At 51.4% G+C, this 26824-nt stretch overlaps 2 protein-coding genes across 5 annotated transcripts in view; both read left to right on the forward strand.

Moving 5' to 3' along the window:
* Prkd2 (protein kinase D2) overlaps nt 1–8173 on the forward strand; it is a 30382-nt gene extending 22209 nt beyond the window's left edge. For 2 of the 3 annotated variants that reach the window (XM_063283083.1, XM_039103912.2), the window contains 4 exons: nt 1851–1949; nt 3209–3476; nt 7277–7362; nt 7599–8173. In XM_063283083.1, coding sequence (XP_063139153.1) covers nt 1851–1949; nt 3209–3476; nt 7277–7362; nt 7599–7799 — 654 coding nt within the window. In that variant the 3' untranslated portion in view covers nt 7800–8173. The remainder of the gene's footprint in view (nt 1–1850; nt 1950–3208; nt 3477–7276; nt 7363–7598) is intronic. The other variant, NM_001013895.1, reaches the window with a different exon arrangement.
* Nucleotides 8174–12685: 4512 nt separating this feature from the next.
* Dact3 (dishevelled-binding antagonist of beta-catenin 3) lies at nt 12686–24419 on the forward strand. 2 transcript variants are annotated; one of them, XM_039087026.2, is made up of 5 exons: nt 12686–13040; nt 20488–20584; nt 20711–20863; nt 22218–23547; nt 24076–24419. In XM_039087026.2, exons 1-5 carry the CDS (start codon nt 12792–12794, stop codon nt 24083–24085), a joined length of 1839 nt encoding a protein of 612 aa, XP_038942954.1. In that variant the 5' UTR covers nt 12686–12791; the 3' UTR covers nt 24086–24419. The 2 variants fall into 2 exon arrangements, with proteins under 2 accessions (XP_038942954.1, NP_001178876.2); NM_001191947.2 differs by having other exon boundaries at nt 12690–13040; nt 22218–24419.
* The last annotated feature ends 2405 nt before the right edge of the window (nt 24420–26824 follow it).

Here is a 26824-nt window from a genome sequence, read left to right on the forward strand (position 1 = left end):
CAGGGGCTCCATAGCAGACGGCCTGCGTATCAGATACACAGCAGTATAATTATAGTTGGAACAAATAATATTATAGTTGAGGTCACCACAACAGGAGGAACTGTATTAAAGGGACCCAGCATTAAGAAGGTTGAGAACCAGGCTGGAGAGATGGCTCAGTGGTTAGGAGCACTGACTGCTCTTCCAGAGGTCCTGAGTTCAAATCCCAGCAAGCACATGGTGGCTCACAACCATCTGTAATGGGGTCCGACGCCCTCTTCTGGTGTGTCTGAAGACAGATAAAGTATACTCAGAGAAATAAATCTTAAAAAAGAAAAGAAAAGAAAAGAAGGTTGAGAACCAGACAGAGCTGGATACGGTTGCTACATTACTCACATCTTGCTTACACTGTTTACTGATTGTATCACCTTGTATTGTAAGATTTACTTATTCGGTTTTCTAAGACAGCATCTCTCCTGGGTGTTGGTGGTGCACCCCTTTGATCCCAGCACTTGGGAGGTAGAGGCAGACAGATCTCTGAGTTCGAGGCCAGCCTAGACTATAGAACAAGTTCTAGGACAGCCAGAGCTACACAGAGAAACACTTGTCTTGAAAACCAAACCAAACCAAACAAACAAACAAAAAATGACAGGCGGGGTTGGGGATTTAGCTCAGTGGTAGAGCGCTTGCCTAGCAAGCGCAAGGCCCTGGGTTCAGTCCCCAGCTCCGAAAAAAAAAAAAAAAAAAAAAAAAAGACAGGCTTGCACTGTAGCCCATGCTAGCTTAGCTCTCATTGTATAGCCAGGCTGTCCTTGCCCTGCCTCAGCTTCTTTGCTGCTGAGATTACAGCCGTGCCCCATCACACCTGACTCAGAAGTCTAGCTTTTTAAATGGCAAGAATGTTTAAATACTTTCTAAAACTTAAATTTCGTGTGTGTGTGTGTGTGTGTGTGTGTGTGTGTGTGTGTGTGTGTGTGTGTATGTGTGGTGGGGAAGGGTGTATGTCACAATACACGTGTGCAAATGAGAAAATAACTTGCCTCTTTCCTTCCACCATGTGGGTTCTGGGAATTGAACTCAGGTTACCCTCTTCGTGGCAGGCCCCTCCACCTGTTCAGCCATCTTGCCAACAGAACACATTTTGTTGGTTATTGTTTTGTTTTGTTTTTGAGATGGGGTCTTCCAATGTAGCTCTGCCTGTCATGAAACTCACTTTGTAGACCAGGCTAGCCTCAGAATCACTGAGATCATGGTGATGGTGCATGCCTTTAATCCCAGCACTCAGGAGGCAGAGGCAGTTGGATTTCTGAGTCCAAGGCCAGCCTGATCTACAGAGTGAGTTCCAAGACAGCCAGGGTTACACAGAGAAACCCTGCCTCAAACAAAAACCCAAGGAGGTCCACCTGCCTCTGCCTTTCAAGTGCAGGGATTAAAGGCGTGTGTATCACATCAGACCTAAAAATGGTTTTTAATTGTATCACACAAAAGAAGTGTCTTGGGCGTTCCTGCTGTTTTAATAGCTCATTAGGGTTCCAATCTCAGTCTTCCCACCCCTCCCCACTGTAGCCCAGCCTTTCTAGAGTTCTTTTTTTTTTTTTTCCGGGGCTGGGGACCGAACCCAGGGCCTTGCGCTCGCTAGGCAAGTGCTCTACCGCTGAGCTAAATCCCCAACCCCTCTTTCTAGAGTTCTATATCGAGCTCTTAACTTGAGAATAAGTGGCTCTACTGTTCTGGGATTCCTTCCTTAAGGACTCCCTTACCTAGGCAACATCCTTGGGGGATACAGGAAAGGCCTGTGTGGGCCCTGGACATGTGGATATCAGCTTGATCCTCTCCTTTCTTTCTCACTTGGCCCTGCCTCCTCTGTTCAGATTCTGGTGGCACTGAGACACCTACACTTCAAGAACATCGTCCACTGTGACTTGAAACCAGAGAATGTGTTACTGGCATCAGCCGATCCGTTTCCTCAGGTCTGTTATGTCCCCTCCTAGATGGAGGTGGGGTGGGGTGGGGTGGGGTGAGGGGGCAAGTCTCAACAGCAGCATAGTGACTAATGGCCTAGATGCAGGTGAGCTTCACACCCTAGGTGACTAGGCTTTATAAGACAAGGACCGCATTCTGGGGCTACAAAGTTACTACATGTTGGGTACCCTCTTCCCTGCTGTTACATTTAAGACAGTTTTGTTGTGCTACTGGCCTTCATGGTCCATAGTGTAGCTAGACAAAGGAAAAAAAGATAAGAGGTACAAGAAATGATTGCATCCCTTTTCCTTCACTGAGGTAGTAGGGATAATGGCCCACATCACTTCTCTCACACCCCATTGGTCTTTCATCTTCTAGGGATCTAACCTAGGGCCCTTCCTATTCTAAACCTGTACTCTACCACTGAGCCACGCCCCCAGCTCATCACTGGGGGATTCTAGGCAGGGGCTCTACCATTAAGCTTTTTAATTTTTATTTGAGACAAAGTCTCAATAGTTCATCCTTAGAACCTATCTCATGCTCAGATTTTCTTTATTTTTCTTAATCTGTGTTTGTTCTGCATTAAAAAGTAAATAAATTTTAATCCCAGCACTCGGGAGGCAGAGGCAGGCAGATCTCTGTAAGTTTGAGGCCAGCCTGGTCTACAGAGAGAGTTTCAGGACAACCAGGGCTACACAGAGAAACCCTGTATCAAAAACAAAAAACAAAATTAATTAATTAATTAAAGAGTTGCTCAGACTAAACTTGAACTGTCTATTGTCTGGGCTAGCCTTGTATTTGTGATCCTAATTCTGCCTCCCTAATAGCTGAGATCACATGCCTGCACCAGCGGGTCCTGCATGCCTGGTCCTCTTTAATATCCCCAGAAAGTCTTAGACATTAACTCACCTCCAGTATGATGGAATCAGGGCCCTTGTTGGAAGTCATGAGTCCATTCTGACTGGACAGGAGGAGGCTGTGACCCATCCTAGGAGGCAGGCAGCTATAGAGAGCACTTAGTAGAGATTTCTTCATACTGGGTCCAGTCCAGGAGCTGCATATGCATAAACATGACAGCCCTTTGAGACTGAGGGGAAGTCCCTCACTGGAGACCACTCAGCTAGTGAGTGGCAAATCCTGGATTTGAACCATCATTCAATATTGTTTGGAATACCGAGGTGGCGTTGGCGTGAACACGCAGTGGCAAGTGGAGAAGGTAGCTTCATCATCCCGCACAACCTTCACGTATCACGCGTCACCATTTCAGGTGAAGCTATGTGACTTCGGCTTCGCTCGCATCATCGGTGAGAAGTCCTTCCGGCGCTCAGTGGTGGGCACGCCCGCCTACCTGGCACCTGAGGTACTGCTCAACCAGGGTTACAACCGCTCGCTGGACATGTGGTCCGTGGGTGTGATCATGTATGTGAGCCTCAGTGGCACGTTTCCCTTCAATGAGGACGAGGACATCAATGACCAGATACAGAATGCAGCCTTTATGTACCCGGCCAGCCCCTGGAGCCACATCTCATCTGGAGGTGAGCCACCGTGGACAGACTAGGAGGCAGGAGGGTGGGGAAGAAGCCAGGCCTCAGACTTCATGAGTTCAACTAGGCCACGCCTAGTAGAAGAGGCTGTAAGTGATTGGGCAAAGCTGATCCTGGGTGGGCGGGGATATGAAGGGAATGTGGGTGGGGCTGAAAGAGAAGGTCAGTCAAAGAGGCTGGGCTGTGGGAGTGGGTAGAGCTATAAAGGTTAACCCTCGAGGGTCTTCCTGGAAGACCCTGGTACCCAGGGGGTGTCATGGTGGCTTAAGGCTCTAGGACAAGTACAGAACCAGGGTACCTGGTAGACTGAGGTTTCTTTTTTCTTTTTAATTTTGTTTTGTGGTGGTTTTATCTTGTGTGTATAAGTATTTTGTCTCCGTGTATTTGTGTGCATCATGTGCTCCTGAAGGACAGAAAAGGGTATCAGATCTCTGGGACTAAAGTTACAGGCAGTTATGGGCCTCCATGTAGGTCCTGGGAACATAAAAGAAATCCTCTGGAAGAGCAGCCAGTGCTCTTAACCACTGAGCCATCTCTCCTGTTCCAGGCCAGCTGGTCAGTCAGCCTGTCTGTCTGTGTCTGTCTGTCTTCCTTGCTTTATTTTATGTGCATCGGTGTTTTGCCTGTGTGTATACATGTGTGCCTGGTGACAGAGGAGGTTTCTTTTTTTTTTTCTTTTTTTTCTTTTCTTTTTTTGGTTCTTTTTTTCAGAGCTGGGGACCGAACCCAGGGCCTTACGCTTCCTAGGCAAGCGCTCTACCACTGAGCTAAATCCCCAACCCCGACAGAGGAGGTTTCTTACAACTGGAGTTTTTACTGGAAGTTGTGAGCCACAGTGTGGGTGCTGGGACCTGAACCCACATTCCCTGCAAGAGCAGAGTGTGTTCCTAACCACTGAGCCGTCACTCCAGCTTCAAGTCTGCTGCCCTGGTGGTTTTTGTTTTTCTTCTGCAACATTAGGAGTTGACCCTAGATCCTCTTCGACTAAGCTGTGTCCCCAGCCCCTTGGTTGTATTTTAATTTGAGATGGGGTCCCACTATATTGCCCAGGCTGGCTTTGAACTCATCTTGTTGTTCAATTAGGCATTGGACAGTAGCTGGGATGACAGGCCTGGAAGTCACCAGGCCTGACTGAAACTCAAGTTTTTTTGTTTTTTTTAAAGATTTATTTATTTATTATATATAAGTACACTGTCACTATCTTCAGACACACCAGAAAAGGGCATCAGATCCCATTACAGATGGTTGTGAGCCACCAAGTAGTTGCTGGGATTTGAACTCGGGACCTCTGGAAGAGTGGTCGGTGCTCTTAACCACTGAGCCATTACTCTGAAACTCAAGTTTTAACCACAGTGTGTGGTTTGGAATTCGAGGCAGATGCATGGGCCTTGAAGATGAGATGCAGCTTGTCTGTGTGGGACCCTGAGAGGAATGGGACCAGAAGAAGCCAGAGTGGCCTGCCTGGGGGTAGGGCCTCTCTAGAAAGAACTGGAGCCTAACTCTACAAATGGAGTGGAGATGAGCCTGCAGCTTTGGAAATCTGTCCAGAGAGAAGGCATTTCAGTCTAGGGGTGTGGCTATGGGGTGGTCCAGAAAAGAAGTGCTTTCTGGGGATCCAGGACCTGATGGAGAAGAGAGGAAACCAGAACCAGGGCTGGGCAGACATTTTGATGTTTTCATCAGAGGCTCAAGAGTGTGACCCTGGGTCTCAAGCCAAAGATGTCACCTGGCAACTGGGCCTGGGAGATCAGCACTGAGGTGTGGAGCTTTAGGGTCAGTGTGGGGTAGACACCTGAGAGGCTGAGAGTTGGGTGCTCTTGTTTGATTTGATTGGTCTGCTTGGCTTTGGACTGTGTAACAGAGGATGAGCTTGTACTCCTGAGCCTCCTGCCTTCTCTTCCCAAATGCTGGGATTACAGGCTAATACTTGAAGAGCCATGTAAACCTTTCCTTTCCATTGTTCCTTGAACACAGTGTAACAACTATTCGAATACCATTTCTGTTGTGCTAGTATAGAATATCTATTGTGGAAGTATAGGGCAGTGGTAGACCCCCTGTCCTGAGTTTCCCAAAAAGGCGCTGCAGGCATGGCTCAGTGGGAGAGCCCCTGCCTAGAATCCTCCAATGAGGGCCTGGGGGCGTGGCTCAGTGGTAGAGCCCCTGCCTAGAATCCCCCAGTGAGGGGCTGGGGGCGTGGCTCAGTGGGAGAGCCCCTGCCTAGAATCCTCCAATGAGGGCCTGGGGGCGTGGCTCAGTGGTAGAGCCCCTGCCTAGAATCCCCCAGGGAGGGCTGGGACATGGCTCAGTGGTAGAGCTACTTGTCCTAGAATCTTGCGTTGAGGGATGGGAGAGGTGGTTCAGTGTTGGAACACATGTCTAGAAAACTATCCTGAGAAGCTGGGGCTCTGGCCTGGTCAATGGTAGTAGTCTTGGTGTCATGGTGGCTTGACACTCTAGGACAAGTACAGAACCAGGGTGCTAGGTTCCCTTTATAACGATGTAAGGAGGACACCATTATAAATGATCTAGAAATGGTTCAGAACAAGCAGGGAGACCATGTGGAGGCTGTATGCAAACACTGCTGTTTTCTACACAGGACTTCAATATCTATGGAGTTTGGTATCCATGGATTCCCAGGAGACCTTGCCCCTAGGCTCGCACAGGCCCACATAGTGAAGCCTTGTCCTTTAAGAGGTGCTGCCATCGACAGAGCCTTGGTGGGGCTTTGGCTTGAACACCTGATAGTTATCCTCTCACAAAGACCGGGCTTCCTTCTCTGGGTCTTTTGAGGCAACAGTGCTTCGGTGTGTGGCCTTTTGTCAATATGCCACATCATTGTTGGCTCCCTACTGATCACAGTCGTATCATGTTCCATTGGAAATAAATGTATTTTCACCCCAAAAAGTAGACTGTTAAAAACTGGAGGTAGGGGCTGGAGAGATGGCTCAGCGGTTAAGAGCACCCGACTGCTCTTCCAGAGGTCATGAGTTCAATTCCCAGCAACCACATGGTGGCTCACAACCATCTGTAAAGAGATCTGATGCCCTCTTCTGGTGTATCTGAAGACAGCTACAGTGTACTTATATATAATAAATAAATAAATCTTAAAAAAAAAAAAAAAAAAAAACTGGAGGTAGAAGGGCTGGCAGATGGCTCAGCCGCTAAAACTGCTTGCAGCTCTTTCAGAGAATGGGGGTTAGGTTCCCAGCATCCATGTCTGGTAGCTCACAAGCATCTGTAACTCTAGCTCCAGGGATTCCAATACTTGCTTCTAGCCTAAGAGGAGACCTTCATTCACATGCAGGCACACACACACACACACACACACACACACACAAATAAATAAAATATATTTTGATATATTTTGTTTGGGTTTTTTTTTTATTGTGTTTCATATGTAACCTTGACTGTCCTTGAACTCACAGAAACCCATATGTTTCTTGCATGTGGGATTAAATATAGGCTTCCTCTACCATAATCAATCCAAAAATAAAACTTTTTTTTTTTTTTAAAGAGCTGGTCATACTGGCCCATACTTAAAATCCCAGCGCTTGCCAGGTGTAATCCAGGCTGTCTTTGAACTCCTGATTTTCCAGCTTCTATCTCCTAAGTACTGGGATTACCAGTGCAGGCCACCATGAGTGGCAAGATTTGCAATTTACTAAGAAAAGCAAGCGTAAGAGTTTGGTCACCTGGGCTAGTGCTGGAGGTATGCATTTGTGGCAGTCAGGATGGGGTGACCTTCCGGAAGAGGCTGCCTATCCATCAGAATCTTTTTCCTTCCCCCACAGCCATCGACCTCATCAACAACCTGTTGCAGGTGAAGATGCGCAAGCGCTACAGCGTGGACAAGTCTCTCAGCCACCCATGGTTACAGGTGACGTAGGGAGGCGGCAAAGCTAGGTCTCTAATTGGCTGGGCGAATGGGAACGTAATTGACTCGCCTGTTGCTGCGCTGTGGTTGGGGATGGGGCTATGCCGCTATTGGATGACCAGGTTGTGGGGTGGGGTGCTTTGCCATCATTGGTCCCTCCAGAATCAGGGCTGTTGCTGAGATTGCTGTATTCTGCCCAGCTTGTGGTCCCCAAGCTAACCCAGTTCTTCCCGTCCCAGGAGTACCAGACGTGGCTTGACCTCCGAGAGCTAGAGGGAAAGATGGGCGAGCGATATATCACCCATGAGAGCGACGACGCACGCTGGGATCAGTTTGTATCAGAGCGCCATGGGACGCCTGCAGAAGGGGACCTGGGTGGCGCCTGTCTGCCACAGGACCATGAGATGCAGGGGCTGGCTGAGCGGATCAGCATCCTCTGAGGCCAGTGTTCCCCGCTGGGCTGCTTGCTTTCTTTGGAGTCCTGCACATCATCCTAAAAGTGAACTGTTCTAGAGGAAGCAGCTTTCTGCACAGACTGAATGAGGCATTATGCAGGAGGGCCAGGGCTCTCTCTCTTTCCCGTCACTGAAATAGACTGTTCCCAGGGCAATGATTTTAGTCTCTGATGCCCCAATCTTGGAGTGATAAGGCTGGAGAGTTGGTTCTGTGGGTAAAGGCGCTTGCCACCAAGCCTAACAAGTTGAGTTTGATTCCTGGGATGAACCTCTTTGGAGAATTGACTGCCGTTTGCCCCCTGACCACCACATGTGCACACACAAACACAGACAATAAATGTATTTTCTTTTTTAACAAATGGAGCTCCCACTGACCATGGTGATGTATGTCTATAATCCCAGCACTTGGAGAGGCTGAGGAGGGAGGGTGGCTTTAAGTTCAAAGCCAACCAGGGTTGCAAAGTCTCAACAACAAAAAAAAAAAAAAAAAAAAAAAAAAAGACAAGCCGTTTTCCATGCTGGGTAATTCCGGCACTTGGGAGGTGGAGTCGGAAGAACTAGGTGTTCAAGGTCATACTTAGGTAGGTCGTGAGTTCCAGGCCAGTGTGGGCTGCTGAGACCCTGTCTCAAAAATAAGAATGTGGGTGCCACAGAAGGTAGAGAAGACAGGAGGAAGGGGAAAAGTTGGGGGCCAACTTCCTGGAGAATATAAGAAAGGGAGAAAGTGTGTCTAGCCTAGAGTGTACACCTTTAATCTGTGAGTACGGGAGGGGGAGGGCGAGGGGGAAGAGAAAAAAGAAAGAAGGGAGTAGAGAGGGACAGGGAGAAGGAAGCACCATGATAGATGAGTGGGTACAGTTCTCAAGATAGAGAAACCTATCTTAAGTCCTAAGTGCATTTAAGGGATAGTGGATGGAGCCCACCAGTGAGAGATGGCTTAGCTATTGGATATTTGTCAAGCCCCAACCCAGCCATCTCAGGGACAAGAACAGACTCCAGGAAGTTGTCCTCTGATCTCCATACCATTGTAGCACACACATGCCAGCCACCCCCTACTCCTACACACACACACACACACACACACACACACACACACATACACACAGGCAAAATAGAATATTCATTATCTTTAACCACGTTATTTTTAAATTATATTTTAAGACCAGTCTGGGATACTGGGATATATCAGCCATTCTCTCTCTCTCTCTCCCTCCCTCTCTCTCTCTCTCTCTCTCTCATTTCTGATGGAACTCACTCTGTAAACCATGTTGGTCTCCAATTCAGAGATCCACCTGCCTCTGCCTCCCGAGTGCTGGGATTAAAGGTATGGGCCACCATTACCCGCTGAGCCTTTCTTTCAACACAATCCTGAGAGGAGAGACAGCTCAAAGGGTAAAGGTGCCTTCCAGCGCTAGTCTATCTAGCCAGCTCGATCCAGGGATCTTTCGTCGTGCTTTCCAGGGTGCTGGACTTACTGGCAGGCTTTTGTGCACATCGGTCATTTACATGGGGATCCAGACACCAGCCCAACGTTTGCGCAGCAAGTTCTTTAACCACTAGGCAAGCCCTCCAGGCAATGTTTTTTTTCTTTTTTTCAGAGCTGGGGACCGAACCCAGGGCCTTGTGCTTCCTAGGCAAGCGCTCTACCGCTGAGCTAAATCCCCAACCCCCAGGCAATTTTTTTAAAACCACTTTTGCACCATGATGCCAGACTCCCCTTCCTCTTTGTCATCCATGTGAGGTTCTAGGGATGGAGCCCAAGCCCTTACAACCACCAGGCAAGCCCCGTACCACTGAGTGCCACTGAGTACAGCCTGCGTGTGTGTAGTGTGCACAAAAGATCTATATCATGCCGGGCAGTGGCAGCACACAACTTTAATCCCTCACTTGGGAGGCAGAGGCAGGAGGATGTCTGAGTTCGAGGCCAGTCTGCTCTGCAGAGTGAGTTCCAGGACAGACAGGGCTACACAGAGAAACTCTGTCTTAGAAGAAAACAAAAATATGTATATTGTGAGTGTTCCTCGGTTATTCTCTCCACCTTGCTTCTTATTATATTTAATTTGGGGGCAGGGTGTATAAGGTGGCATGCCTACAGGTCAGTTATCTCTGTCCACCATGAGGACATGGGTACCAGAAATAGAACTCAGGTCCTTGGGCTCAGCAGCAAGATCTCCTAGCCACCGAAAGCCATCTCGCCAGCCTGTCTACCCACTTAGTTTTTTGAGACTGGGTCTCCTGGTGACACTCAAGCTCACTAACTGGCTAAAGTGGCTGGCCATCAAGCTTCAGTAATCCTCCTGCATCCATCCCCCAGCACTAAAATGGCAGTTGTGAAACCATTACATTTGGCCTTTTGCATGGAGCCTGGGAATCTGAGTTTTCATGGCGAGCACTGGCCCGGTTGAGCTGCCTTCCGAGCCTTAGTGTTTTCTATTGCAATGGCTCCTTCTCTCCTGTCCATTTCTGTCCCTGTGCTAAGTGATTCTGGGTATGGGGTAGTGACCATGACACCTCACACCCTGCTACCATTGCATGGAGAAACAGATGAGACCTGGGGACAGTCCTGAGTAGGCAGGGGACATGAGAAATAGGGCAGCCTGAAACAGTCGGAGAGCATGGCCAGGTGTGTGTAGGAGAACATCTAAGCTTCCATCCATCTTTCCCATCTTGGCCCTGAGGCTGTGGGGAAAGGATTTTTTTTTTTTTTTTTTTTTTGGCAGAGTCCCTCTACCTGGCTGGCCTAGAACTCACTATCCATCCACCTTTGCCTCCTAAGGGCTGGGATTAAGGGTGTGTGTCATCATGCTGTCCTTTTTAACTTTGGATCCCGCCCAGTTCTCCAGTTGCTTGGCCACCCTGACTTTTAGCTCTCAACCCTCCAACAGCTAACAGTAAACTGAGGATCCATTTGGCATGATTATTCTGTACTGGGAGTCGAAACTAATAGGATTCTAGACAAAGCCTCAACCACTGAGCCTGATCCCCAGCCTTGTCTGGTCTTGCCATGTAGTCTAAGCTAGCCTGGACCTGCAGATCTTCCTGCATAATTATTTGGAGTAATGGGGTAGCAGACCAGAGTCACCACCCTTGGCACCGTGAGAATTTTTAAAAGATGAAATATATCAAATTGTGTATGTGCATGTACACACATTCATGGGTGTGCCCACTCATGGGGCAGTTGCCTGAGGTGACCAGGAGAGGACAATGGATCCCCTGATGCTGGAGTTACAGGGGATTGTGAGCCTCTTTTTCCCTCCATGTGCCAGGAACCGAACCTATGTCTTCTGGAAGAGCAACAGGCACTCTTAAATCGCTGAGCCATTTCTCCAGCCCCAGTGCTGGGGTTACAGACATGACCCACCATGCACAGAGCTCAGTTCTTTGAGTGGTAGAAGCCATTACTCCAAATATGTTAAACAGGGTTCTATGTGCCCACTCTTTAATATGAGCACTGTGGGAAGGGGGAGTCAGATACGACCCAGAGCAGGGCCCACCTCTAAGTTACAAGTCAGCCTGGTCTACATAGTTACAGGTCAGCCAGGGTTACTTAGTGAAACCCTCAAAAAGCAAAACAAAACATAATTATGTTGTTTAACGTGCAGATGAAGAATACAGAGAGACTAAATAGTTTCCTAGCGTTACTCAGCCTTCAAGTGACAGAGACTCACCACATCAAGGTCGGTTATTGCCAGATGATCATAAAAGATTATAAAAAGACATTTTCACGCTATGTTTTTCTTTTTCTAACAGGCTCTCATAGTTAGCCCACATTGGCCTCGAACTCACCGCCATTCTCCTGCCCCATCCTCCCTTACATATCTTTTAAGGAGTCAAAGGTCCCCCTGAGAAATGGGCTATTTCACAAACGTTGCGGACACAGGGTGTAGTGACACAGGCCGGCCGCGTGAGGGGGCGCTAGCCTCGCTTGCCCAGTGAAGGGAGGCAGGATGCAGCCTTCGAAAGCAGGGAGGCTGATTTAGGACCACAGAACGTTGAGAACAGAGCATCTCAGAAGACTGAGAACAAAGCCTCTTAGAACCGAGAACAAAAGCCCCTGCGAGCTCAGACTGGTGGAACTCAGCTCCACCGCACCTGGAAGACAAAAAAGACCTCAGATTCTCTTCTGGTCAAATCATAGAATATTTCATCCACGGTCTTGTAATTCCATAAGTGTTCTGTTTTGATGAGACAGAAACTCGTTGTGTAATCCATACTCGTTAGAAATTCACTATGTAGCTCAGGCTGGCCTTTTATCCTACTGATTCAGCCTCCTTTGTGATGGAATTACCAAGACGGTTTGAGCCGGTCCGGCTTAAAAGCGTACTCGAACCATAAGATATTAAGTGCGGTTTGCTTCTGAGGGTCTGGGAAAGCTGCCTGAAAGAGGAGGCGTGATCCGGATTCAATCCTCTCTGATGATCCTTCTGCGCAGACTCAGAAGCTGAAAGTTCGGGAGGGGCGGCAAGAGCAGCTGCGGAGCTGTCACGTGGATACAATCTCTATTTATAGACCACCCTTCCCCTCGACCTAGAGAGCCCAATGGCAGCCAGAGCTCGCCCGCAAGGGGGCGGGACCAGCTACAGACCCAAGCGGCTAACACCAATGGAATTGGGGCAAGGGCGGGCTTGTTTCATTGTGATATGAGGAGGCGTGGCCACAGCCCCTAAGGCGCAGCACAAAGGGGCGTGGCGAGTCTGATATGCCATAGGTAGCCACCGGCTTGCGTTAAGGAGAAAAACAGGGCGGGGCGGAGCCTTGCGTCACGGAAGGCAGCAACCAATAGTAGGTCGTTGTTGTGCCTCCCTGGGCGTGATCATGCAGATGAGGCGCGGGTGGGCGGCCCAATGGGCGGGCGCCTATGCAGATGAGACGGTGACAGCCCGGCCAGCGGGCGGGCGGGCTGCTGGGGCGGGGAGGTGGGACCGGCGAGAGGGGCGGCCGTGGGGCCCGGCCGGGCTGGGGCGGGGGGCCGCAGCCATGATCCGGGCCTTCTCGTTCCCGGTGAGCCCGGAGCGGGGTCGGCTGCGGGGATGGTTGGAAGGCAGCCTGGCCGGGCTCTGCGAGTTGCATTGGCTCCGAGAGAGGCAGGAATACCGCGTGCAGCAGGCGCTGCGGCTGGCCCAGCCCGGGATGGGGGGCGCCGAGGCGGAGGACGAGGAGGACGCCGAGGAGGACGAGGATGCGGCAGCGGCGCGTAGGGCCGCGGCAGCCCTGGAGGAGCAGCTGGTGAGGGGTCGCCTGTCCGTGCGTCCATCCATGCATCCCTCCATCCCCCATCCGTTTCCCCACCTCCCTGCTCCTGTGTGGGTCTGTCTGTCTTGGTAGTGTATGCTCAGCACACCGGTCCTAGGGTAGGATAGCAGGCAGGGGGAAAAGACAGACGAGAGATAAGACTGGAAACCTGGCCTCCCCTATCCCCAAATAGACCTGATAGGAAGGATGCACGGCCTCCGTTGGACTCTCAGCATGGACCCTGTTAACCGTCCTGGACGCCTAGTGTGTGCTAAGACTAACATTCGACCTCTTACAGTCTTCCCATCTCATGAGGGTTTGAAAGTCCCCATTTTACAGAGAAAGAAACTGAGGCTTAGAGACAGGAAGAGACTCACCCAAGGTCACACAGCCTGCATTCAAATATAACCTCCCTCTGGGCCCCGCTACCCCGGATCCATCTTTCCTTAAGTGATCCATCTTTGCTTAAGTCTCCCGGGTGCTTGGAGATCCCTGGAGGGGGCGGGGTGGGGGAAGGGGAATTTCAGGCCTCTGGAGGGAGAGACCCTCTGCTGAGAAGCTTACAGTCCCTGAGGACCCCCGGGGACATTTTGATCAACCCGATGACACTTTTACTTGGGGTCCCATGGCTCAGTAATAAGGGGCCAGGCGAAGGTGGCTGGGGAGTGAGGGGAGAGAGAGTATGATTCTCCGTGGCACTCTAATGATGACTTTCAAATTGAAAAGGCCCCAGCTCTTTCTCCCTCCCTATATGATAACTCCTTAAATCTGGAAACCCTTTCAGGTTGATGTTCCTTCCTTTCCATACCATAGAATTTCTGTTTCATTCCCTTAACCCCGTCGCTGTCTCTGTGATCTTCCAAGACCTGGGGAGAATAGAGATGGGGTCGTGGTCCGTCTCTAGGCCCCAGTGCTTGTCTGCCTAACGTCTGTCTCAATCTCTCTTCCCTTCCCCCAGCCCACTCCCCTGGCCCATCCCATGCCGGTCCTTAAGCCTCTATGTGTGTACTTGTGTGTGGTCAGAGCTTCCCGTTTAGGGAAACCTGAGCCGAGGCTGTGGGGGTTGGGAGGGGTCTCTGGCTGTTGCTGACCTCGGCTGCCCCCTCCCCAGATGGGAAATGGGGAAAGAGGCTGAGGCCAGACGCCCAGCCCCACCCCCAACCGGCCTGACCGTGCAAGGAGTGGGACCTTACACATTCTTCTCCAAGCAGAAACAGCTGTGGGAGGCCCCGCCCCCTCCAAAAGTTACGGAGGAGGGGAGGTGTTCAGCCGTTCCCCCTGCCCTAAGCCGCCTGGGCTCTGCCAGACCCCTCCATCCAACCCACTAAGAGAGGGTGGGAGAAGGCACCGTTGCAGAGCAGTAGTGGTCTGGCCTCTCTCCCTCCTCACTCTCTGCCCGGCTTCTCAGTGCTTACTCCTGGCTGGCGTGAAGTGGTGATGGGAGAGAGGACCTGTCCCTTACACTCCGTCCCTTCCCCACTGTGAGCAGTCAAGGCTCAGCCCAGCTTCAAAGAGGAGGCGGTGGCAGACTGGGACAGGAGCCTGGCTGATGGGGGAGTAGAAAAGCGCTAAATATATACACCTCTGGTGTTGAGGGTACCTGGGTCCTTCTGAAGAGAAAGTCGGGTCACCCCTGATTATAAGACAGCCAAGATCTCTGTCCACCACTCAGAAACACGATCCCTATGAAGCCAAACAAAAACCCCCCAAAGTTAGACTTGGTGACTCTGGGACATGATGTGGGCATGTCACATTCAGAGTGGAGGTATTGTAGAGAGAGGCGTGGATGTTGTGTATAGAGAGAGGGGTCCTGTTTGCCCCTAGGAAGGAAAAAGATCCCTTCCAGCAAGGAGGACTTGGGTTAGACTTGCAGAAGGACTTCTTAACACAGATGAAGGGCACTGGAACGTAAAGACGGGAAAGATGGGGAAGTTTGGGCAAAGGAGTCTCCAGAGATCTCAGGTCATTTATAGATGAACTCAGGCTGTCTGTTCCTTAACTCTTGACTCCTCCCTCTGGTGGAAAAATTGAAATGACAGTTGTGGAACCCATCACCCCCCCCCCAAGTCCATTCTTTTACGTAAAATTTTAATTATGCAAGCAGTATTAGAAAGCATTCCTTGTGAGATTCTAATAATGTAAACTGGCGTTGACAAAGTGCTGAAGAAGAAACTGCTCTTTCAACTCACCTAAGCCCTTCCGGCGAGCTTATGAAAGGCCAAGTTGTGTGATGCCACATTCCAGATGAGGAAAGTGAAGCCCAAGAGGTTAAGACACCCTAAGGTCTTACAGCTGGGCAGTGAAAGGGATGAGCTGAATCTTGGACACTGGGTGCCAAGTCTCACCTTAAATATTCATTGGCCCGCACAGTTCACCTCATCTTCCATTTGATTCCCTACACTGAGGAGGCCACTACCATTTGACTTGACTTGAGTCGATTCTGACTTTTTCTAATGTATCTACTCTCAAAAACAGTTTACATACCGGGAAAGAAGTGGAGAGTGTCCCGTAACGCGTTGCCTTTTTATTTACCAAGGGTAAGGAGCAGGGTAGGCAAGTGTTGTACTTAAGCCACGCCCCCAGCTCCTCACTGGGGGATTCTAGGCAAGAGCTCTACCATTGAGCCACGCCCCCAGCCCCTCACTGGGGGTTCTAGGCAAGAGCTCTACCATTGAGCCACGCCCCCAGCCCCTCACTGGGGATTCTAGGCAGGGGCTCTACCATTGAGCCACGCCCCCAGCTCCTCACTGGTGGATTCTAGGCAGGGGCTCTACCACTGAGCCATGCCCCCAGCTCCTCACTATGAAATTGTAGGTCGGAGCTTTACCTCCTCCATTTTGTTTTTAGTTTAGTTTTGGTTTAGTTCAGCCCCTGCTGGTCTGGAACTCACAAAGATCCACCTGCTTCTGGTCTCTTGTCTGGCCCTAGCTCCCTTTTGAGACTAGATTTCTCTGATTCCTAGACAGGCTTTGAACTTTGAATATTCCTGTCTGCCTCCCAGACTGAAGAATCTCAAAACCCACCCCTGACCTGTGCCAAAGGTTTCGCTGTTTTATAAAATTCCAGTTTCTTGGATGAGGTCCCAAGGCTTTGCCCATGGTCCTCAAAATGTGACCGGCCCCTCCAGCCAGAAGTGATACAAGGTGTGGCAATGGTTAGTTACCCACATTTTGGGGTTCCAGTCTAGGTTCATCCAGAAGCTCACAAGCTGGGACTGGGTAATTTGGATGTGAAGATCTTCCATGTTTAGCCAGGCTTACTCCCATTGCCAGCTCCTGTCAGTGATGCCTGCATGTAGAATGGTGGCTCCCATTAGAATCTCACCACTGGGTCTGCACTCAGGAGTGCTCTCATCAGAGCATTCAGGCCCTCCGAAGGTCAAGGCAGGAAGATTGGTAGTAAGTCATCCTTGGTTACATAGGGAATCAGCCTGGGCTACCTGAGACTGACTCCAAACCCAAAAAGGATGATGGCATTGTCATTGTCTTCGCTTAAGTAAAATCTGCTATGTCCCCGTAATGATGAAGTCACAGGATGACACATTTCTAAGAATGTGTCCCTATGGCCATGATTCTGGCTTTCCCCCTCTCCTGCATGTTCCTTTTCTGTCACAGGAAAAAAAAATGCTTTCATCCCTCTTAACAGCTGTATAGTATTCCACCATGAGCATTCTGGCATTTGTTTATCAGACCTTTCCTAAGCTCTAAGCCCAAGGGAAGAGAATGCCACTGTAAACATAAAACCTCTGTCCTAGTGAGAAATCACTTCCTATTGAGAGACATGGTAAACAAGTGACACTGATGTATGTGTGCATGTGTAAGTGGGAGAAAAGGAAAGGCGACAGGGTGCAGAATGGCAAAGGGACTATTTTAAAAAGGCAGAGGATGGGAGGGGAGACCACATTAGAACAGCATGGTGTGAGTGGGGGTTAGGGGTGGGGCAGAAGCCCAGAACTCATGCTGCACACAGTGCGGTGGTAACCAGAAGGCTAGGCAGCGAGTCTGGTCCACTTGGAACATACACAGGCAGTTGATGGCAGCCTGTGGGCTTTTGTATTTCTTTTCTCAGATGCCTCCTGATACTGTATGCACGGACTTCCCTTTTTTCTTTATCTTTTTTAATTAAAGTTGATTGATTAGTTCCATGGGCATCTGTGCATACCTGGAGTGGGAAACATTTGTTGACCTTCATTGCACAGACAGGGCCACATGGGGGCTTCTGTTCAGGGAGGGGAAGAGGCCAGTCCTAGAGGAGACAAGGGCTTGGGGGCGGGGAAGGACCGTGGCTGCTGCCTAGAGCTAGGCCAGTCTTTCTGCCCTAAATAGGCAGGGCTGGGTGCTGGTCCCGCCCTCCCGCCAGCATCCAGACAAGCTGCTTTTGTCTGAGGGTCAACTGTCTGCCCCTGGCAGCCGCTACCTCTGGTCTCACTGAGTCCCCTGTGAGACATTCCCTGGCCCTGCCTCTGTGCCTTCCAAAATAAGATAAAATCCTAGATTGATTTTTTTTTTTTAAATTGTAGAGACAGGGTCTTGTTGACCGGGCTGCCCTCAGACTCAGTAGGTAGGCAAGAGTGGCTTTAAACTCCTTTTCTTCCTGCCTCTACTTCCCTGCTCAGTGCTAGGACTGCAGGTCTTTTGATACAATACTGGGGACTAAACCCAGAGTTTCCTGCTAGGCAATCCCTCTTAGCTCCATCCCCCACCCCAGTCCTGAGCATCTTGGTCTGTGATCACTGCCGTAGCCACCAGGAAGGCTGGATTTACAGAGGGACTTGCAGGAGGCACGAAGGAAGGGTGTGGTTCTTTCTGAAGGGAGGAATAATGAGACGTGTGAACTGTACCAGTTGCATGTTATATGAGGTAGCCAGTCTGCTGCTGCAGCAGGAAACACTAAGAGGAGACTTCCATAAGAACTTCCCTTTGGTGATAAAGGATTGTGCCAGGGAGAGTGTAGTACCTCAGAAAGGATGGTCTAAATTGATGAGGAGGCAGCCTCACAGCCACCCTCGGATCTGCCCGCTCCTGCACCACCCCCCTTTACCACTGAACTCTCCCACAGCAAGAAGACCTGAACTTAAAGCCCTTGTGTAGGGTGCCATGTGCCTACTAGAAGGTGCAGGCAAGAAGGTCATGGGTTCAAGGTCATGCTCTCCTATGGGCAAGTTCGAGGCCAGCCTGGGCTTTGTGCAAGTGAGACTCTGGCTCACAAAGGGGCTAGGGTACATCTAGGGGTTGATCATGAAGACCTGACTTTGAGTCTCTAGTACCCCATGAGGAGCAGACAAAAGGCTGGGGTGAGCCTGGAATCCACAGTAATGGGACGGCAGAGTCAGGAGGATTGTAGGGCTCACCAGAACACGGCTAGTCTAAGCAGGGGATACCCCGCCTCAAAATATAAAGAAAAGGGCCAGAGAGATGGTTCAGTGGCATGAGGACACTCAGAGTTTTGAGTCCCACCACTCTGGTGGGTGAGCAGAGTGACTTACGTGCGCCTCTAACTGCAGCTCTCAAAAGGGTGGAGACAGGAAAGTCACTGGGCCACTGAAGCCCAGGTTCAGGGGGAGATCCTGCCTTACAGGAATAGGCAGTGATAGAACACACTTGATACCCCTCCTCTGACCTCCACACTCAAGTACAGGTACACACACACACACACACACACACACACAGAGAGAGAGAGAGAGAGAGAGAGAGAGAGAGAGAGACCTACATACATAGGTAAATTTTTTTTTTTTTCGGAGCTGGGGACCGAACCCGGAGCTGGGAACTGTGGTACACAACATTCATCCCAGCACTCAGGAAGCAGAGACAGGAGGATCTCTTCCAGTTAAGGCCAGCCTGGTCTACAAAGGGAGCTCTAGGCTAGATAGGGCTATGTAGACCCTCTCTCAATAAATAAACAAATAAATGAACTCAAACAGGGCTGGAGAGATGGTGAAGTGGGTAGGACCATGGGCTCTCTTCCAGAGGACCTGGATGTGGTTCCTAGCACCCATGTGTTTCACGTGTGTCTGTAACTCCAGTTCCAAGGAACCCAATGCCTTATTCTGCCCGTCATGGGCAATTTAAAATGGGGGTATAGCCAATGAGATCGCTCAGGTAAAGGCACTTTCTGCCAAGCCTGAAGACCTGAGTTCAATCCCTGAGACCTACACAGCAGAAGGATCTGAGAATTAACTCCTACAAGCTGTCCTCTGACCTACACACACACACGCACGCGCACACACACACACACACACACACACATACACACACACGCACACATATAAATATAAAAAAATAATGTGGAGAGTCAATAAGAAAGACACCTGATCACCTTTTTGTTGTCCTACCTCCAACAGCAGGGGCTGGAGAGATGGCTCAGTGGTTAAGAGCACTGGCTGCTCTTCTAGAGGTCCTGAGTTCAATTCTCAGCACCCACACGACAGCTCACAACTATCTGGGAATCCAGCTCCAGAGGATCTGACACACCCACACAGACATATATGCAAGCAAACCACCAATGCAACCAAATTATTATAATTATAATTATAAAGAATTAATTATAAAGAAAAAAAGATATATTTTTAAAAAGAACTGGGTGATGGACGCCTTTCATCTCAGCACTCAGGAGGCAGAGGCAGGACGATCTCTGAGTTGAAGGCCAACCTGGTCTACAGAGCAAACTCTGAGACAGCCAGGTCTACACAGAGAAATGCTGTTGGGTGGGGGTTGTCTAAACTCAGTCGGTAGGCCATTTTCCACCATAGATGCTTCAGTCTCTGTCCCAAGAGACAAACAAGGAACTGGAGAGATGGCTCAGTTGTTGAGAGCACTGACCGAGGTTTGACTCCCAGCACCCATATTGTGGCTCACAACCATCTGTAATTCCAGTTCCAGAGGATCTGATGTCCTCTTCCTGTCCCCTAGGGCACTGCACACACATGCTCAGATATACATTCAGACAAAAACCCATCTACATATAATTGATTCGCCAATTAATTTAGTTAGCTAATTAATTAACCGATGAAGATGCCAGTCGTGATGGTGCACATCTTTAATCTCAGCACTGGGGAGGCAGAAGCAGACAGACCTCTGTGAGTTCTAGGCCAGCCTGGTCTACAGAGTAAGTTCCAGGACAGCCAGGGCTGCAGAGAGAGAGACCCTGTCTCAAAACAGAAAAAGACATGACAAAGATGTGAATTGAGACTGGAGGACAGCTATTCTAACAGGGTATAGGAGCAGATGCAGGCATAGCTAACAGAATGAACAAACGATGGGCCTTTCTGAAGTCTTAACCCACATAGATGGGGCTACAACATGAAGGCTGGAAGTTAGGACTTCCTAAGGGAGACGAGGGACAGAGGGCTGACATTTCCAAACGGATCTCTGCCAGGAATTTGTGAACAGAACACAGGTGGGCTCTAGAGCCTTCTAACAGCCTTGCTTTCCTTGTGCTTCAGGAGGCCCTGCCTGGGCTCATCTGGGACCTGGGCCAGCAGCTGGGAGACCTGAGCCTGGAGTCTGGTGGCCTGGACCAGGAGAGTGGGCGCAGCTCAGGTGAGGGGATGGGGTCTCTCTGGGACACCCCAGTCTTTCTCAGTATCTCTTATCTTTGCAGTCCCTCTCTCCCAGACCCACCTTTTCCCCTCCCCCAAATTATCTCAGTTTCTTCTTGGAATCCAGGCTTTTATGAAGACCCCAGTTCTACCGGAGGCCCAGATTCACCACCCTCCACCTTCTGCGGGGACAGTGGCTTCTCCGGATCTGGCTCCTATGGACGCCTAGGTCCCTCGGACCCCAGGGGCATCTATGCCAGCGAGAGACCCAAGTCCTTAGGTACGGTGGGTGGGTGGGACGGGTGGGGCCCTGTGGCAGTCAGAAAATAGTTTTGAACATAAAGTTGGGTCCAATTTGGACTCCCAGTTCCAGCAGGGACCACCAGTCTTGGTGTAGTTTTTGCATCTTCCTTCTAAGCTTCCATCTCGTAAATGGGGCCCCAAGAGTGTCTATATCGGCCAAACATTGTGGTGCACACCTTTAATCCTAGCACTCAGGAGGAAGAGGCAGGCAGATCCCTGAGTTCGAGGCCAGCCTAGAGTACATAGTAAGTTCCAGGGTCCCCAGTCTCTCTCCCTCTCCCTCCCCCTCCGTCTTGACAGGGGTCTTTATAGACCAGGCTGGGCTCAAATTCACAGAAATCCACCTGTCTCTGCCTCCCGAGTGCTGGCATTAAAGGTTCGCACCACCAAGCCTGGCCTCAAGAGGGAACTGGCCTTAGGAGGCCTCACTGAGTCCCTGACCCCTGACATCTGAGAGAAATGAGAGGCATAGGCCAAGCTGACACTATGGAGAACAGGCCAGGAAACAGAAACCACAAGAGCAAAGGACCTGGGGCCAGAACCCCGCAATTTGGGGCACCTAGGAGGTCAGTGTGGCTGCAGATGTGAGGATATGAAGGCGCAGTGTAAGCAGTGGGTGAAAGGTCAGAGCAAGACAAATAATGGAGACTTGGAGGGATTTGTCAGCAACCATGTAAGAGGGGATGAGTGAGGTGGGGTCTTCAGGGATGCAACCCTGGCTGACCTGAAACTCCCTGTGTAGATCAGGCTGGCCCTGGACTTGCAGCAGTTCTGCCTCAGTCTCTCCAGTGTTGTGAGTGTTGGCAGGTGTGGGCCGCCACACCCAACTTAATTGTTTGAAGCAGCCTCTCACATAGCCCAGGCTGGCCACAGAACCTTAAATTCCTGATCCTCCTACCTCGTCTATTCTGTGCTGAGACCACAAGCTTGTATCTGTATGCCTGACTTTTTTTTTTTCTTCAGGAGTGGGGGCTGGGGTGGGATCTCCAGCATGCTCAGTAGCCAAGCATGGCCTCCACCTCCTCAGTTTTATGGTAAATCACAGGTTTACCACGAAGTCCGTTATTTATTTATTTATTTATTTTTTGGTTCTTTTTTTCGGAGCTGGGGACCGAACCCAGGGCCTTGCGCTTCCTAGGCAAGCGCTCTACCACTGAGCTAAATCCCCAACCCCACAAAGTCCGTTATTTATCTATTTATTTTACACTATTGCTACATAACAGGCTGGCCTGGGACTGGAGGTAATCCTCTTGCCTCAGCTGCTTCAATTCTAGGCTAAAAAAAGGCCTTTGAGAACCCCTCCTTTCTCTTTCTCTGCCTCTCTCCTGCAGGCGACGCCAGTCCCAGCGTTCCGGAGTCCGTGGGTGCCAGGGTCGCAGTGCCTCGATCCTTCTCAGCTCCCTATCCGACCGCAGCAGCGGGAGCTGAGACCTGCTCGTCCGCGGAACGGCGGGCTCGTGCCGGGCCCTTCCTGACACCTAGCCCGCTGCACGCGGTGGCTCTGCGCAGCCCACGGCCAAGTGGACGTGTACCCTGCGGCTCCCCCGACGGGGCGGCCAGCCGGCCCCTGGACGGCTACATCTCGGCGCTCCTGCGCAGGCGCCGCCGCCGGGGGGCGGGCCAACCGCGCACGAGTCCCGGGGGCGCAGACGGGGGCGCGCGGCGCCAGAACGGCGCGCGCCCGCGGCCGCCCGAAGCGTCCCCGCCCCCCGGAGGCGCGCGACCCGCGCGGGAGCCGTCGACGGAGCGTGCCTGGGCTGCGGCGTGGGAGGCGGAGGTTCCACCCGAACCCACGCCTCCGGCCGCCGCGTCGCCGCCCTCCAGTCCGGCGGAGGGTCGCCTGGTGAAGGCACAGTACATCCCGGGCGCGCCCGCGGCCTCTAGGGGCCTCCCGGGCCGCGCCGCGCGTCGCCGGGCTCCGCCGCTCACGCGAGGTCGCAGCGTGGAGCAGTCCCCGCCACGAGAGCGGCCACGCGCTGCGGGCCGTCGGGGCCGCCTGGCAGAGCCGTCCGGGCGTCGGGGATCGCCGAGGGCGCGCAAAGCGGCGCGCTCGCAGTCTGAGACCAGTCTACTGGGCCGCGCGCACGCCGCTCCGCCGCCCAAGTACCCCACGGCTGAGCGAGACGAGCCCCGACCGCCCCGGCCCCGCCGTGGCCCAGCGCCCACGCCCACGGTCCAGGCCTGCCGTCGGTGGCGATCCACAGCTGAGATCGACGCGCCCGATGTCCGCCGTCCCCGAGCCCGCGTGCCCGCGCCGCGCGGCCCCGCGCCCTCACCGTCCGCGCCCCCGCGTCGGCTGCTGTACGGCTGCGCAGGCAGCGACTCCGAGTGCTCGGCGGCCGGGCGACCCGTGCCGCTCGGCCGTCGGATGCCGTCTGGATGCGCACCGGGAGGCTATGGCGAGAGCGAGTCGAGCGCCAGCGAGGGCGAGTCGCCCGCCTTCAGCTCTGCCTCCAGCGACTCCGACGGCAGCGGAGGCCTCGTGTGGCCGCAGCAGCTGGTGGCGGCCGCAGGAGCCTCGCCGTCGGGGCCAGGGGGTGCGGCGGGTGGTGGGACGCCCGCGGGTCCCGCCAAGGTCTTCGTGAAAATCAAGGCATCGCACGCGCTGAAGAAAAAGATCCTTCGTTTTCGGTCGGGTTCTCTAAAGGTCATGACGACTGTGTGAGTTGGGGCGGGATGGGCTTGAACTTCACCTCCATGGCCTCCGCACCCCCACACTTCTCATCCTCCAACCTCCTCCACACCCACCTTCCAAAGACCACCGTTTTCTCTGCTTCCAAAGACCCTCCTCACTCACTGCCCGCCGTCCATAGCAGTCCTGGAGAGGCCGCCCCTCTCCTCCCACTGGGAGGCGCCCAGATTGTCCCAGTACAGCTGGTTTTCAAAGCCTTGAACCAGAAGGCGCCCCTCTGTGGGCCACACTCTCCCCATCTGTACAATGGGTGTCCATGTATGCAAATGCAGTAATTCCGTTCCATTCGGGTCTCCCCTCCTCTACCCCGTTTTAATTTTAGAAGCTTAGTCTGTTCTCTCTCCACTTCTCTCACATAGCCTTCTCATTCCTCTTTTCCTTGCCCAGATAGGGCACCCTTCTCATTCACAAAGTGCCCCCTCCATGTCCCTGGACCCTTAGGATATCCCCTGGGGGCCCCCGAGTCAGAGACCGTCTGACTCAGGTTTTGCCTACAGAGTGCCCTGAAAGAGGAAATGGCACTGTCTTCGGGGCTTTGAGGGTCAAGTAGGAGTTGCCAACACCTGGAAAGGACTCTTTCTGCTCCATCCCTGGACAGTCATGGAGGATTGGGAGGTTAGAGAGAGGAAGGAAGATGGTTTCAATCTCGTGCCTCTCCCCACGGGGAGTGGGGGAAGCTGAATGACCCTCAGCTGTTCCAATCCAGTGGGTTTTTTTAATTTGTTTTTTTGATTAAAAAATTACTGTATTTATTATGACAATGGTGACTCCCCGGTGCATGGGGGGCCAGATTCTGTGTGTTTCTCTAACCTCTTTGTAAATAAATGCACAATGTTACATATTCCCTGATTCTTGTTCTGCATTGAACGAGAGCTGCGCCCCCTTTCCTTCCAACCAGCACCTGTGGAGCGCCTTCAGTCTGCTGTGGAACGGCAGTGAGCTGGCACCAGGGTGAATTTCAACTTCGCTCCATGACCACTTTTTTTCAGTGACTCTGACCTTCTGGTGATATATGGACGTTGTTATGTAGTCCTAAGAAGGGCAAATCACGATCCGGGCTGGATCGGGCCTGGCGCTATGGCTCAATGCATCAAGTGCTTGCCCTACAAGTGTGAGGATGTGAGTGCGGGTCCTCAGATCCCCTGGAAAGCCCGACTCACTAGTGTTCATATGTGACGCCAGTGCTCTTATCGGGCGGTAAACAACAGACTGTAGCAGACTGACACCCTAGATTGTCCTGGAGTCTCCACACTTGAAACATTGTTTGTGCATCCCTCACACATCACACACACATTAAATAATTATGAAGAAGCCTCAGGCAAGCATGAAGGCCTGAATGTAAAAGCCCGGCATGGTGGGAAAAGCCAGAGAGGTAAAGGTAAGCAGAAGTCCAGCCTGGTCTACATAGTGAGTTCCGGGCCAGCCTGGGCTACAAAATAACGTTTACTACTAATAACAACCACCCTGTTTTCTTTTTCTTTTTTTCCACGTGGAAAGATTTAATGAGAGACGAAGAGTAGAAGAGGAGAGGAGTAAAGACAGGCCATGAGCATGTGGAAGGAAGAGGAGGGGGAATGGAGAGAAAAGGGACAAAGAGGAGAGGGGAAGAGCAGGGAGCAAGAGAAGAAAGAGAGAAGAGAGCACCACCCTGTTTTATTGAGACAGTGTGCCCCTGAGCTGGCCATGAACTTGTTATATAGCCCACATTGGCTTGAAGCGGGAGATCCTCCTGCCTCAGCCTCTGGGATTTGGAAACACAGGCCTGCCTCTCTATATATGTTCCTGGTGGGAGATGGAGATGGAGGTGGTGGTGGTGGTTTGTCCTATGCCTTTACTTTCACTTTTTATCCTATGTGCACGGGTGTTTTGCCTGCATGTATGCCTGTTGCCTACAAAGGCTAGAGGTTATGTCCTGGAATTGAACTCAGGACCTTTGGAAGAGCAGCCAGTGCTCTTAACCACTGAGCCATCTCTCTAGTCCCTATTTTTCTGCCTTGGCATGTCTTTCCATGTGGGATTTGGACCTTGTGTTTCCTCTTAGTGTGAATTGTCTGTTTGTAGCCTTCCCACATTTTGTTTTTTCTATTGTTAATCCCAGAGACTGTGCCCACTTTACAGGTGGGTAAACAGACACCTGGAGACACCATTACTAGCCCTGGTCACAAGGCCTTAGGGCAGTTATGGCTTGAATCCACTTGGATCCTGTCGGCTTCCACAGTGGGAAGAATGAGATGTTTGTGTCTGTTCGGATAGGTCCATGTCCCTTACAACCCTGGGAGGAGAGCATTCAGGTCTGTGTTCATCTCTAGCACAGCCATGCTCTGGAGGGACTCAGCAGGAACAAAAGAGACTCCCTGCCCCACTGTGGTAGGGACAGAGGAGACAAGTAACAGGAAATGATGGGTGGGCATGTGGCTCAGTGGGTAGAGCATGTGCCTAGCATGAATGAAGCCCTAGGCTCCAGCTCAGCACCCAGAAACCAGGCATGGCTGTGCACATCTGTAACCCAAGCACGTGGGAGGTAGAGGCAAGGGGATCTGACCTTGAGGGACATCCTCAGCTAATTCGTGAATTTGATGCTAGCCTGGGCTACATGACACTCATAGATAGGTAACTAGGAAAGTGGATGGATAGATGGGTGTTAGAGGCTGGGAGCTGGAGGTGCGGCTCTGAAGTAAAACACTCCTGCTTAGCAGGCGGGCACAGGCCAAGAGTTTGATCCACAGCACTAGGGAACAGATATGATATTATTCTCAAAAGTTGTTTCTTGTCAGTCCCTGGGGACATTTGTTCAACCCAAGAGGCAGCTGAGGTCAGAAGGGGGAAGGGATTTGGCTAGGGCTCCACGGCCCTTAAGACTGTTCAGACAAATCAGAATGCTGTTCAATGCTGTCCCAGCCGCTCTGAACTCTGTGTAACTGAGGATGACCTTGAACTTCTGATTCCCCAGACCTCCATCTCCCAGGTGATGGGATCTGGGATTGTAGGTGTGTGCCCCGAAGCATCTCTCCCCCACCTCTCTCTTTATGTGTGTGTATTTGAGACTGGGTCTCCTCGATCAGGCAATCCTCCTGCCTCAGCCTTTTGAGGTATTAGAGTGTGCCCATCCCAAACCTGGCTAACGGCCATATTCTCAATGCTGTCTTTCTCAACATGTCTGCCATACTCATCTCTTCCCTGGTCCCAAAAAGAGATCTTTGGGCAGGAGTGGGAGTGACTTAAAAGTTGAGAGGGAACTTGGGGACA

Source organism: Rattus norvegicus, chromosome 1 (genome assembly GCF_036323735.1).
Source record: "Rattus norvegicus strain BN/NHsdMcwi chromosome 1, GRCr8, whole genome shotgun sequence".
In the NCBI taxonomy this organism is placed as follows: Eukaryota; Metazoa; Chordata; class Mammalia; order Rodentia; family Muridae; genus Rattus; species Rattus norvegicus.